The 13,544-nt window shown below is 43.1% G+C and overlaps 2 protein-coding genes and 1 long non-coding RNA gene across 11 annotated transcripts; 2 read left to right on the top strand and 1 right to left on the bottom strand.

Moving 5' to 3' along the window:
* Positions 1-3,230: 3,230 nt before the first annotated feature.
* LOC124166498 lies at positions 3,231-3,713 on the bottom strand. Its single transcript, XM_046544027.1, has one exon. It carries the CDS (start codon positions 3,711-3,713, stop codon positions 3,231-3,233), a length of 483 nt encoding a protein of 160 aa, XP_046399983.1.
* A 571-nt stretch (positions 3,714-4,284) lies between these two features.
* Positions 4,285-4,767, top strand: LOC124166497. The gene has a single exon (XM_046544026.1). It carries the CDS (start codon positions 4,285-4,287, stop codon positions 4,765-4,767), a length of 483 nt encoding a protein of 160 aa, XP_046399982.1.
* Positions 4,768-9,674: 4,907 nt separating this feature from the next.
* LOC124167006 lies at positions 9,675-13,146 on the top strand. Of its 9 annotated transcripts, none has more exons than XR_006866565.1 (8): positions 9,675-9,689; positions 10,097-10,155; positions 10,255-10,363; positions 10,602-10,819; positions 11,091-11,291; positions 11,378-11,807; positions 12,058-12,254; positions 12,394-13,146. It is a non-coding gene; the product is annotated as an uncharacterized LOC124167006 (long non-coding RNA). The 9 variants fall into 9 exon arrangements; XR_006866563.1 differs by having other exon boundaries at positions 10,092-10,155; XR_006866560.1 differs by lacking the exon at positions 9,675-9,689 and adding an exon at positions 9,698-9,791 and having other exon boundaries at positions 10,092-10,155.
* The last annotated feature ends 398 nt before the right edge of the window (positions 13,147-13,544 follow it).

The raw sequence follows: 13,544 nt of genomic DNA, 5'->3' as shown, positions 1-13,544 counted from the left end.
ACCCCTTTGAACAGCACATACCCCCCCCCCCCCCCCCCGCTTACCTCGTCCCGCCAGAGCTCCCTCAAGCGATCGCACAGACCGAAAATGCGCCCGGCATGATGCCACGGGATCGCACACTTGTAGAGCGGTGAATTCGAAAACGAGATAGCTGTAGCGTTCGGAGGCTCATGTTTCTTGCATATGCATACAGTACTTTTATCCTTCGCGTTGCAAAGGAATAGTTTTCTTTTATAATTTATTCATCTTTGGGTGTGCACTTGCTAACATGCGTATACGCACGCGCCGCCACTGCCTAAGTCTTCTTGAGATTAATCATCATCCCATACTCCTCGCACCGCTCGTCTAGCGCATCCAATAGAGCCTGCAGTCCCCTCGCTAACTGGCTAATAAGCGCCTGATCACCCGCGAATCTCACTGATTTGAACATCATTCCTCCCACTTTTATTCCAGCTTCCAACTCATCCCACGCTTCCCTTACCATCTCTTCAGCGTATATGTTAAAAAGCAGCGGCGATACAGGACAGCCTTGCCTCACACCTCGGCCAATGCTTGCCCACCCAGATTCTCCGTCCGCTACCCTCACTTGCGCAGTCTGGGCCATACACAGATTAAGAAATAAGTCGTTTATCCCTCCAATCTACACCTATTCTCTTTAGGATGTTCAATAACTTTACCCAGTTCACCCTATCAAAAGCTTTTTCAAAATCCACGAAACAGGCATATACGTCCTGATCATATTCTAGGTTCCTCTCCACGAGGGACCTCATTATTGCTATTCCAAATTGATCTTCGCCCAAATACTCGTTTGCCCTTGCTTCCATTCGTCTGTTCAATATCCTCAGTTCCACTTTCGCCGCATGCGATATTAGGCTGATAGTCCTCTAATCTCCGCATACCACAGCATTCTTCTTTTTCGGCAGCGGCCGGCCAACACCCCTCCTCATGGATCCTGCGTACTAGTACGAAAAACCTTTTCTTACTATCCTTCCCTAGATTCTTCAGAAAGTCACGCGGGATATTGTCCACGCCTACTGTTTTCCTAGCCTTCATATCACGAAGTGCTCTCTATATTTCCGAATCTAATATCCCCGGCCCAAGATTATCCTCCTCCACTGCACTTTCCTCCTCTTAAGTCAATTTTTCTAGTCTGTTCATTCTGTCATAGAGATCCTCCACGTATTACTTCCATCTACTCTGTACCTCTTCTCGCTCGGTTAGCATCCTCCCATCTTTAGCCTTAATTTTTGACATGGCTTGTCCTCTTTTGCCACCCGATAGCGACTTAACTTTGGCGTACAACTTCTCCATCCTTGTGGAACTTTTCCATTCCCTCACACTGTCCTTTCCACCAAGCCTCCCTTGCCCTCTTAGTTTCACGACGTAACCGATTTTTTAGTTCCCTATACTTTCTTTTGCCCTGCTCTGTGTCCACGTTCTTCCACTTCCTTCTCTCCTCCATTTCTTTTAACATTGCCTCCATAACCCAAGGCTTCTTTATCCTTCTGCTGTCAACGTAGCCAATTGACTTCTTCGTCGCTTTGACTATTCCCGTTTTAATACTATCCCACCCTTCCTCAACAGTCTCTGTACTTCCAATCTCCCGGATACTATTGTCCACTAGTTACTGATATTTTTTCCTCATAGTCCCCTTCAGCGCTTCTACATACCATTTCCTCGCCTTCCTAACTTTCATAAGTCTTTTGAAACTTACGTTGCATTTCATGAGCACTAGGTTGTGGTCTGAATCTTCATCCGCCTAAGGGAAGCTGCGCGAGTTTTTCACACTATTCCTAAACCTCTGTCTTACCATAATGTAGTCTATTTGATATCTCCCCACATCCCCTAGACATTTTCATGTGTACCTTTTCCCTTTATGATGATTGAACCACGTGTTTGTGATGATTAATTTGTTTCTCCTGCAAAATTCTGCTGCTTTCTCTCCCATGTAGTTCCGTATTCCTAGTCCAAATTATCCTATTTCGTGTCCATCCCTCCCTTCCCCGACTGAGGCGTTCCAGTCCCCCATCACTACCACATTTTTCTTACCCGGGCTGTCTCTTATTATTTCCTCGAGTTATTCATTCACCTCATCTACTTCTTCCTCCCTATGATTGCTAGTGGGCATGTAAACTTGAACCACTACAAGGTTGGTGGGCCGCGCCTCAATTTCTACCACCAGAATCCTATCGCTTACCTGGTCTATGCCTACCACACGCTTACCCATCTTCCCGTTTAATACTAAAGCTACCCCTCGCTGACTTTCCTCCCCACTACTATATATAACCCTATACCCATCACTCCAATAGTCCCCCCCCATACCTCCACCTCACCTCGCATAATCCTAAGATATCTATTCTCCCTTAATCCATTTCCCTTTTGATATTTTCTAACTTCCCCGCCCTCATCATTGTCCACACATTCCACGTCCCTGCATTTATGGCTGACTTCTTCATCTGCATCTTCTTGGTCTTCTTTTCTTCCTTCTTCATTGCTGCTGCTGATGATGATGATGATAAGTCTCTTCAAGGGTTTCGCATGTTGGCGACCCCGAGGACCTTGCCGACCTCGCCGCCGTGCCCGACACCCGCCCTTTGCGGACGGGTCCCGTTCGATGAGTTTCCGAGGCTCATTTGGTTGTACTTTATGTGTTCAGGGAAGAGATAGTTGGTAGGGTTTCCCACTTCCATTCCAACAGTGTTTTTCACGTGACACCATCACGTGGAGTACCTTTCGTCTGGCTCCTACCCTTCGACCTATCTGGCATGGGTGGCCCTACCGGGAATAATTTAGAATTAATCCCGCCAGTGCAGCTCTAGGGGTCATATGAACTCGCAAGCCTTTCCACCGCGACCAGGCTGTATCCCAAGGGAAAGGAACTTATGCTTACCATTGGTAAATCAATTGAGATGCCGTAGTGGAAACCATTACAAAGTATACCATCCACACCTAAGTCACTAAACTCATTATTTATATATTAAAAGATGGTTAGTTAAAATAGTCAGAATAGAAAATTTAGTTTGTGTTCGATTATCGATACCATACGGTTAAAGCGTCTTCATGTAAAAAAGTCAGAACATGCGGATGATTAAGTACAGAGGGGTCATTGAAAGGAAAGATTACATCTGCTTATAGGTGTTTATTTCTTTTTACTTGAGTTATCTGAGTGACATTGAGATGGTTTCATTTCGTGTAATGAGACTGAGCAGTGCTATTGAGCGAGGTATGTCTCAGCGCCGCCCCCTCCTGCCGCACCGGCCCCTGCTCCTCCTCCTCTTCTTGCGCTTCCCGCACCTACTGCCGCTCTTCTTTCCCTTGCCGCTCCTCCCCCTGCTCTTCCGTCGTTTGCCGCACCGCCCTTTGCTCTTCTTCTTCTTCTCGCTACACTTGATGATCACGCCCAGTTTGTTGCGGCAAATTTTGCACTTCTTCTCGCACTTGCCGCTGCGGCTCCTCCGACGGCGCGACCGACCGCGCCGCCCGCACCCATCCTCCGCAGTGGGCAGCAAAGAGTAGCGGCCCGACTTGAGCTTCTGCACGAGGCCACAGTCGACGGCATTCCTCAGGGCCACGCCGTAGTGGCGAGTCTTGATGTCCTGCGCATCGCCTGCCCGCTCCAGGTACTTGATCAGTTCTTTCCGCGACGCACCAGGGCCCAACTTGCCAATCGCCTGCACCACCTTCCCCAAGAGCCGCTCCCTCTTCGTTATCATTTAATTTCGAGGACAAAAAATAACATAAATTTTGTGACTAGCCGGCCGAAACGTTGAGACGGATGCTGTGAATTTTACTTTTATCGAAACAATACGGATAAATAAAACATCCCGTCGTCAGGGTTTCCTCGCTCCGAAAACATCAATGAAGAAATCATTAAATAATATATTTTTGGAAAAATCACTTGATTGTTTTCGCAGTTTTACGGTTATTTTATACGGAATCAACATTTTAATAGCCTTGTTAAATCTTATACCAGTAAAATATAATTCCCGTACAGATCATTTCTATGAAGTTCATATGAACACATTGGGACCTAAAACTGAAATTTCTGGGTCAATACATGTTTTTGTTGATAGAAAACCTCTGATGTGGAGCCAGCCGGAATTATTATTGTTTTTATATACGTTCCCTGAATTTTTAAACTAAATTTTCGGAGCGAGGAAACCCTGACGACGGGATGTTTTATTTATCCGTATTGTTTCAATAAAATTAAAATTCACAGCATCCGTCTCAACGTTTCGGCCGGCTAGTCACAAAATTTATGTTATTTTTTGTCCTCGAAATTAAATGATAACGAAGAGGGAGCGGCTCTTGGGGAAGGTGGTGCAGGCGATTGGCAAGTTGGGCCCTGGTGCGTCGCGGAAAGAACTGATCAAGTACCTGGAGCGGGCAGGCGATGCGCAGGACATCAAGACTCGCCACTACGGCGTGGCCCTGAGGAATGCCGTCGACTGTGGTCTCGTGCAGAAGCTCAAGGGCCGCTACTCTTTGCTGCCCACTGCGGAGGATGGGTGCGGGCGGCGCGGTCGGTCGCGCCGTCGGAGGAGCCGCAGCGGCAAGTGCGAGAAGAAGTGCAAAATTTGCCGCAACAAACTGGGCGTGATCATCAAGTGTAGCGAGAAGAAGAAGAAGAAGAGCAAAGGGCGGTGCGGCAAACGACGGAAGAGCAGGGGGAGGAGCGGCAAGGGAAAGAGGAGCGGCAGTAGGTGCGGGAAGCGCAAGAAGAGGAGGAGGAGCAGGGGCCGGTGCGGCAGGAGGGGGCGGCGCTGAGACATGCCTCGCTCAATAGCACTGCTCAGTCTCATTACACGAAATGAAACCATCTCAATGTCACTCAGATAACTCAAGTAAAAAGAAATAAACACCTACAAGCAGATGTAATCTTTCGTTTCAATAACTCTGCCTTACTTTAGTATCTATTTCCAATTGCATATATTGATATCAATCAAGTTTTGGTAACCTTTTGGATGAATAGAATCATTTTCTTCGGTTGGAAAGCACCCCTGGGTGTTTTTTCATTGTTTATTTATGTGGGATGAATAATTATGTAATATTGAATTATTTTCCTGTGGATTTAGACCTTGTAATTGATCCTATTTGTTCCCATCTGGTTATTCATATGGAATAGTGTCTGTAATGAAAGGGTGCAAATGGTCTTCCTTGTGTAGGTACATTATTTGACCTTCCAGAAATTTATCTGTGAATGCATTTATCATCCTGTGCATGCATGTAGCCCTACCTAGGGCCGGCTCAAGCCAAAAGAATTACCTGGTCAAACTGCTGTCGTGTCGCCCCCCTACCGGGGGTTTGGAATGGAATACCCCCAATTAAACATGGGGTCCAGGTATTTGGTTGCCCCTTAATAGTTGCATATTTGCCTAGGTCTCCTAGCTGTTGAGCTGGTCCTGGTCCTACCCATGCAGGACAAAAATCAGAAGTCATCTCCTTTGAAATTTCCTGCACATTAGCAATGCTACCTCAGATTGTTATTTTCAATATTTATTTTGACAAAAAAGGAGGTATTAATGGCTGTATTAAAATATAATTGGAATGTCATCTTTCATGACTTAAGTGTTATTTATTGTTGCATTCCTTCAACTCCTGAGAAATAAATTCTTTGCATTGCCTACATCCAAGGTTCTTGCTAGTAGGTAATAGATCCACTTAGGTTTTCTCTTTTACTTCTTGAATAGGGTAGTTTCCTTCATCAAAGAAAACGAAAGGCATTGATTGCTATTGGTTAACCACCATTAGTGTATTCATAATATACAAATTATTTGGTTTTAGAAATACCAGTTTAGATGAATGGCAATGGTCAATTTAATCCTCATTTGAAATGGCCAGATTGGCGCCCATGCGATGCCACTCCACGTGACGTCACAGGGACCTAGTTTCTATACGAGTAGATAGGAGTTTTACATCGTCTGAGATTACCAATGCGTGTATGAGGCATAGAGCTCAGGGAAACATGTCTTAGTAATCACCTATTAAAACTGGCTAAGGTCCGAAAGTTTTCTTCGTTTGATAAGGTATTAATAATCCTTATTTAAGCCAAGCGCTACCGGCTAGCAGGGTACTCTTCTACCTGCTAGCATCCTGCGTCGTATCAGTGCTCAAAGCCTTGCCCCAAGGTCACCTCACTTGCGGCAGTGGGAACCAGAACGACATCACACAGAGTTTTCCCAGCATTCATACTTAACCGTCGCGTTTTTGCGCACTTGAAAATTTTCACTTTTCATTTAATCGCGAAAAATAGATATCGCCATTTAAAAATCTAAATGCGAGAAATATGCAGTCCAGGAGTAATAATCTTTCGATTTAGGCAATTAAAAAATAATAGGAAACCACCCTATTCTGAATGTCACTCCAGCCATATCAAAGCTAATGCTACGAACTGATCTGCATTTTAGTTCACTTGGAAAGTCAAATTTATCGCTTACATTTGATAGAGTGGACTGGATGGATATTCTCAACAATATAGACATAGTTTAGAGGGATAGCCAACTCATACATGATTAATTGGTATATGGCCCTGACTGTGCGAATGAGGGTAGTGGACAGAGAATCTGGGTGGGCAAGCTTTGGCTGAGTATTCATGGATCTCTCAATTTCCCAGGTTTTCACCGCGTTTTGTTGTCAGAGGTGAAAACAGTTTCACCAGGAGTCCACCAGGCATCCACTTCCACAGCCTATGAAACTCTTACTCCCTTTGGAATGAGAGTTCCTTTGAACAATGCGAAGGTGCGGCAATGGGGTCTCCCCTAACCCCAGTGATAGCAGACATGGAAAGATTCGTGGAAATGGCGATTGGATCCTACGACAAGATACCCAAGTTATGGCTAAGATAAGCAGACTATACATTTGTAATTTGGCCGCATGGACCCGAAGAACTGCAGAGTTTCCTGACGCACATCAACTCCCAGCATTCAGCAATACAATTCACAATGGAGATGGAAAAAGATCGAAGAATTCCATTTTTGGATATGATGGTGAATAAGAGGATCGACGGGATTCTCGGCCACGAAATATACAGAAAGCCCACCCAAACTGACCGCTATCTGAATGCTTACTCACACCATCATCCATCCCAGAAGGCTTCACTGGTGGCAACACTATTGCATCGTGCTTACAAACTCTCGGATGCACAATAACTGGCCAAAGAAAAGGAGCACCTGATGACGACCCTCAAGAGGAATGGATACAACCAGTAGCGGATACAGAAAACACTCAAGGGGAGGCACAAAAGATATTTTGAGCTAACTATCGTTATGAAAAATAATCATGTTACATGCTAAGTTTTAATCATACTAAGTATATACATAAGGAAGACAATGTAATCTTATGATATTAAAAAGTTACAATTGTGGTTTTGCAATGTTCAGCAATGAAGGCAGCTCCTCAAAGGGGGGGGAGGCGCGTGCCCCCTGGGTCCCACATATGTATCCGCCACTGGACACAACAGAGAAATGATCCTGAAAAGGACCGTGCAAGTAGAGAAATGCAACAGGACATTTGACAAGGAGAAGCAGCCAAATGAAAAACCAGAAACATATGCTACCATCCCATACGTCGGCAGCACAAGTGAAAAGATCTCCAGAATCCTAAAGCAGAAGCACATCGTCACGAGATTCAGATGCGTGACGAAAATTAGCCAGGTTATTCCAAAACCAAAAGACAAGATCCCAAATAATCTCAACGAAGGGGTATATCGCATACCATGCTCATGCGGTAAATCCAACATCGGTGAGACATGCAGATCCATGAAGATCTGCCTGCAGGAAAACTAGAGGGCCACACGCAACAAGAAATTCGACCTCTCAGCAGATGCCGTGCATGCTTTGAGCAAGCCTGGACACAAGAAAATATTTGACGAAGCGAAAATCATCGCAAATGAAAAGCGGTATGTATTACCCCAGGCTTATAAGGGAGGCAATAGAAATCATAACGACGCCCAAGTGTTTCAATAGAGAAGATGGATACAACATAACCAACGCCTGGAAGAGAGTGTTTAGAAATCCAACCAATCACGATGCAGCAGCAAGGGTAATTGGCCAACAACACCGCGGCCGCAAGGAAGGGGAACTGCATCTACGTGGCAAAAACACATGTGTCTCTGCAGAGATCATCACTTTGACCTGAAGAAGCCTGGTGTAATCCTGGCATTACTGTTGTCACCGCTGACAACAAAACGCGGCAAAAACCGGGGAAATGGAGAGATGCATGAATTCTGAACGCCACAGAAGACTAGGAGAAAACATTGGCTGAGGAGTGAGACGAATGTCGCCGTTACTTAACGTGTGTGCTGAGGAGATGGTGAGAGAGGCGTCGGATGAGTTGAAAACTGGAGTAAAAGTAGTGGGAGCGATGATATTAAAATCAATGACGTTCACGGATAATCATGCGCTGATTAGCCAGTTAGCTTGGGGGCTGCAGGCTCTATTGGATGCATTAGACAAGCGTTGCGAGGAGCATGGGATGAGAATTAATCACATTAGACCAAGGTTTTGCAGTCTTGTACAGCATCTAGAGCGAGGAATATGAGACTCAAGATAAAAGTAGGTGGGAAAAAATTTGAGCAATTCAACCTTTTGGGCACAACATTAGAGGAAAACGGAAACAGCAGTAAGGACATCAGGAAGAGAATTATGTCAGAAAGGAGGCATTCGTGAACAGGAAGGAGCTGATGAAGGGATCCTCATGTAAGAGTTTATAGGCAAGGTTAGTGGAGAGTCTGATCTGGAGTGTAGCGCTTTACGGCATAGAAATGTGGACACTCTGGGAGGAGGGCGAGAGAAGAGTGAAGGCATTCAAGATGTGGGTGTGGCGAAGAATTGAGAAGGTTAAATGGACGGAGAGGAGGAGGAAGGACGAAGTGCTGGACATGGTGAGTGAGGGGAGACAGCTTATTTAAGATGAAATATGGACGAGACACAAGGAGGGATGGATGGGAGGAGTGCTTAGTGGGTAGGAGATGTTGAAAACTGTGTTGGAGGATAGAATGTTGGGTAAACAAGGGAGAGGAAGGAAAAGAATAGGATTTTTGGATAGAATGAAAGGGTTTAGGCCTTATTTTTAATTGAAGAAGGAATTACATGAAGGAAGGGGACCCAGCCAGCACACTCTCCGACGTTTATGTAAACGTCCAAGACAACGAAGCGGCAACAGTTTATCCTTTGACGTTGCGCCGTGGATGATATCAACATGACGGCAACGCGTTGCCGTGAAGTTGCTCAGTTTGGACGGCTGCTTCATGTCTCATTTTATGTGAATGCATTCGCTCTAATTAACGATCTGCTAGAAATAAAAGGTTTCACGACTTACGCGATTAATTTTGCATAATGTGTTTTATGGGATAAGTGGTATTTATTCGACGATTTTGTGGATTTATTAATTAATATGTCTCCAAGTCACTCGGTGGCGATGGAAAAAGATTGAGATAATATAATAAGCGTCTCTCAAGGTTGACGATTCTCTGGATATTTATTATCGGCGAAGTGAAATAAATAAAATACCATTGATAATTAGAGGCTGTACCATTACGATTTCCTCCTCCGCATGAAATTTTACGCTCGATCATATCGTCTGCTCACGACAGCGAGGCCATGCGAAACCATCGTGCGCGCAATGCGAAATGCACTTTGGGAAGAACAAGAACCCGTTATCCGCCGTTGCCGGTAGCCATAGTAACTTTGGTATATAACTTTGTTGATATGTGAATTCATGCTTTGTGTTCGTCGTGATGCTTTTCTCCTTTTTGAATGGTCGAGGGACGGTTTTCGTTCACCAAACCTTTAGTAAATAGATTTTTTCAAGAATTTTAATTTTACATAAATTGTTCATTTACTTCATCCGTCAAACTTAACGTGGTTTCAGCTTCTCCATTATCTCTTTTCATTTCATTTCACCTTCATATCCGATTATCATGTCCACCCGTCGTACTCTGACCTTATTGTATTCCTAATTTTCACTGACGTGAATTTTCGTTTGTAATTTTCACTAACTTAAGTTTTCGCGAGTGATTTTAACTCTTGTTAAATCGTGTTCTTAGTGAGAAAAAGTGTTCAGTGGTTACAAGTTTTTTTGGCTTTGACTAGGGCAGTGCAAGTTAGAAGCCTCTTCGAGGGTTCAACCACCGTATTCCGCCAGGATTCGTGAAAGGTAAGTCTAGACTCTGTTTACCGTCGTTCATTATGAAATTCATTAACAGTACACTTAAGTTTTCATTACCATTGAGTTAGTTCTGTTGTGTTTCTAAAGTATGGATCGATGTATGTCTGGTGGGTGCTCATACTGCGAGTTTGTGGGTGCACGATGGAACGCTTAAGTTTTTCATTCAATGGAGTGCAACGTTCAGTACTGCACGTTGGTGAGAACTCACCCCCTACCAAACACTCTTGAAATATTGAGTTGAGCAGTAAAATTTAGCATAATCGCAGAGATATTTCCTCAATTACTGGAGTGTGCAATCATTTAATGCATCACTATTAACTAGTCTTCATATACAATAATTAACTTTACTTTCAATGGAATTTTATGATCTCATGTTTGTAAGTAACTGAAGATTGAACGCCTCATAGTCATGATTTTTTTCCTCTTTTTTTCAGGATGCCTTGGCAAGTGTTAATATTTCTTCCACATAAATAAATTTACTGTCCTCACAGTGCAGGCTTTTGCATAGTCATGGGTAAAATTGGATGGAGATAAGATTATTGAATATTACCCTAGGCTTTAACTGGTCTTCAGTGTCACAGGTCATAAAATGGCTCTCGACTCAGTGAGGAATGGGGTATCTTGGGCGTGAAGTTCTGCATGCCTCCATTTGGTGAGTTTGCAACAATATTTGTGAGCATTTGTTTTGATTAAAGGGAGGGTTAACATCTTTGGCTTGCAAGGGCAGGGTGCCTTTTAAATGTATTCAAAGGGGTTGTTTCATGGTGTGTGTGTGTGTGTGAGAGAGCACTGACTTGGTTGTACATGTTAAACTAGTTCTCTAAGCCAAGTATTAAATATTTTTATTTTAGTTAATTTTGACATTGACTTCATGCTTTGAAACGTGTGGCTAATGGTGGCATTTTATAATAATCATCTTCCAGAGACTGTAGTGGCAGCTGTCGCTATTGAACAGAGATGGCTACTTGTGAAGACGGAGAACAGACATGGAGGCATTTTAGTCACTGAAATCAAAAAATACTGGGAAAGGAAAAGGACAAAAAAGAATTGAAAGTATCCTGATGTAAGTAATTCTTCATCTATGGAGACTGATGATGACAGAATACTGAAACCACCATCACCTGGTAAATGTTTGCATATAAGAATTTGCTTTTTTGGGTGCTTTATCATGTGCAAATGTAAGTGTAAAGCTTATCTATTCTGTTTTCAGTTGCATGAGTGCCTCCTAAGAAGGAAAGGTTGCACTTAAAGATTCCTCAAACAATGTTGGAGTGAAGGAGCCTTAAACTTTTCTATAGAATTGGAGTGTTATTTCTGAAGAATCAGTGAAGTCCAATTGTTAGCACTTGGTGCACCCAATGAGGTCAGAGGTATCGGGGAAGATTTCTCAGGATTTGCACCAGGTAAGGTCCTCCATTTCTCCTTCCAATGTTTCCGCAAGCAACTCACCAATCGTCTCCAGGGATTCTGGAATCCAAGGTTGGATTCCTAAATCGTTTGGTTCTTGAATCCCTGAAGACGATGGGTAAGTTGCTTGTCGAAACGTTTGAATGAGATCTGGAGGACCTTATCCAGTGCAAATCGTGAGAAATCTTCACTGCTATTGTTTGCTGGGAAAGAACCTGAAAGAGGAGTATTTGGTTGGTATTTCATTTACATTGTCAACTGTTTGACTTCATAGCCTCCTAAGTGTTAATATGCTCATGGTACTTTGTATAGATTATCACTTTGAGTCTTAAACTTAAGTTATGGTACCATCATCACCTCCTTGTTGATATTTAATTTTATGATAACTCTGGGATGTACTTAGAAATTAAAAATGCTGTGCCACTATGTTCAATGGTTCTCAGCAATTACCATAGATAATTATCTGGTCATCTCATTTTTCAGATTTTATTTCATGAAGGAAAGATCTTCGAACATCATGTTTAAGAGCAGTCAGAACAATCAAATGAGGACTGGGCTTAACAAAAGTCAAAAACAAGTGTTCTACCCTAACATAGAATGAGTTAGCTGTGTCTTTCTGTTTGAAGGGACACTCAGAAAACAAGAAGTGCATTTTAGCTCCATTATAAATGTCTCATTTGGTAAGTATTTTTTAATCATTGGTGCTTTCGATTTACTCTTCCCTTATCTTGGAATACAGTTGAATGAAAAGAGCTTTTCAGCATATGTTCATATATCATATTCAGCATAATATCTAATCCAATTATGATTACCTTGCAGGGAGTGTAAAAGCCAAAATAAGCCTGATTTGATACTATCAGTGTGAAAAGAAGCATCAGGGAATGATCCCAGGCCTCAAAATACAGAGCAGAGAAAGGGAATAAGAAACGAGAAAGTGTTCTGAAAGGCAACTCAAAGGGGATCTCGAAGAAACATGATTCTTTCAATTTGCCTATCTCAGAACCTGTCAGTGTGGAAAGGCAGTTTTGTTTGTAGTCTCATAACATGATTGTGGGATAAGGTGAGGTCAGCGACTGATCACTGTTACGACAGACACAGCTATGTCATTAATGCTCCTTGATTTTTGCCTGACAAGGGAGAAGGAATGTTTCTTCACCTTCTTAAATGCCCTATTTTTTATGATTTTTCAAGGAGTCATGTGTGAGATTGATATTTTTCGTACTGTTCCTCGTGGGGGATCTATTGTGCTTGAGGCTTTAACATAAATATTGCTGTAATTCTATAATTTCCACTTGAAAATGATCATGCTATCTTTTGGTTAGCATTATATTTTGTTTTGTATTGATGGAGACCTATTTCTTTCCATTTTCGGTTATGAACTACCCTGTAGCTCATTGTTTTTTCCAACTGTCATTTCCCCAGGTGGGGCTGCTCTGATTACAAAATCAGTTGCTCTGTGGTGTGTTAGGTGCTTTTGATATCATTGCTGTTGTGACCTCTTAATACCGTTTGCTTGAATATCTAATGGATTTTAATGTTTGCAGCGAAAATAAAAGTTTATTTTCAAAATTCTGTCAATGATTGATTTCTCTATTAAACCCAGACCTATCAATTATTATTTGAATTTATTGGAATACCCCGCCATGGTAGCAGTATCAACGTGGTATCAAAAAATCCCGCTAGATGGCGCCACAGTCGCGATGCTGCCCAGTTAGTTCTCGAAAGTGCCGGTAGGTGTCCCTTGTGTCTGTGACGTCACCGAAAAGAAACTGTTGCTTTATCGTTGGCGACATTTAACGGCATTTTTGCCCCTTCGTTGCTGCCTCGTTGCCGTCATGTTTATAGCAACGTATTCAGCCGTTTCTTTATCGTTGATGGAAAGTTGCCGTAATTTAAGGGGCAACGTCCTGTTCTGTGCTGGCTGGGGAGGCTGCCAGAATGCTTCTAAAATACTCACGGAAGCATGGGTG

Source organism: Ischnura elegans, chromosome 10 (assembly GCF_921293095.1).
Source record: "Ischnura elegans chromosome 10, ioIscEleg1.1, whole genome shotgun sequence".
NCBI classification, from domain to species: domain Eukaryota; kingdom Metazoa; phylum Arthropoda; class Insecta; order Odonata; family Coenagrionidae; genus Ischnura; species Ischnura elegans.
The sequence above is the reverse complement of the archived record's forward strand: the minus strand, read 5'-3'. Positions and strand labels throughout refer to the sequence as shown.

What these genes read in the sequence shown, in the direction of transcription:
- LOC124166498 (XM_046544027.1), bottom strand. Translation starts at nt 3,713, where the DNA reads ATGATAACGAAGAGGGAGCGGCTCTTGGGGAAGGTGGTGCAGGCGATT.
- LOC124166497 (XM_046544026.1), top strand. Translation starts at nt 4,285, where the DNA reads ATGATAACGAAGAGGGAGCGGCTCTTGGGGAAGGTGGTGCAGGCGATT.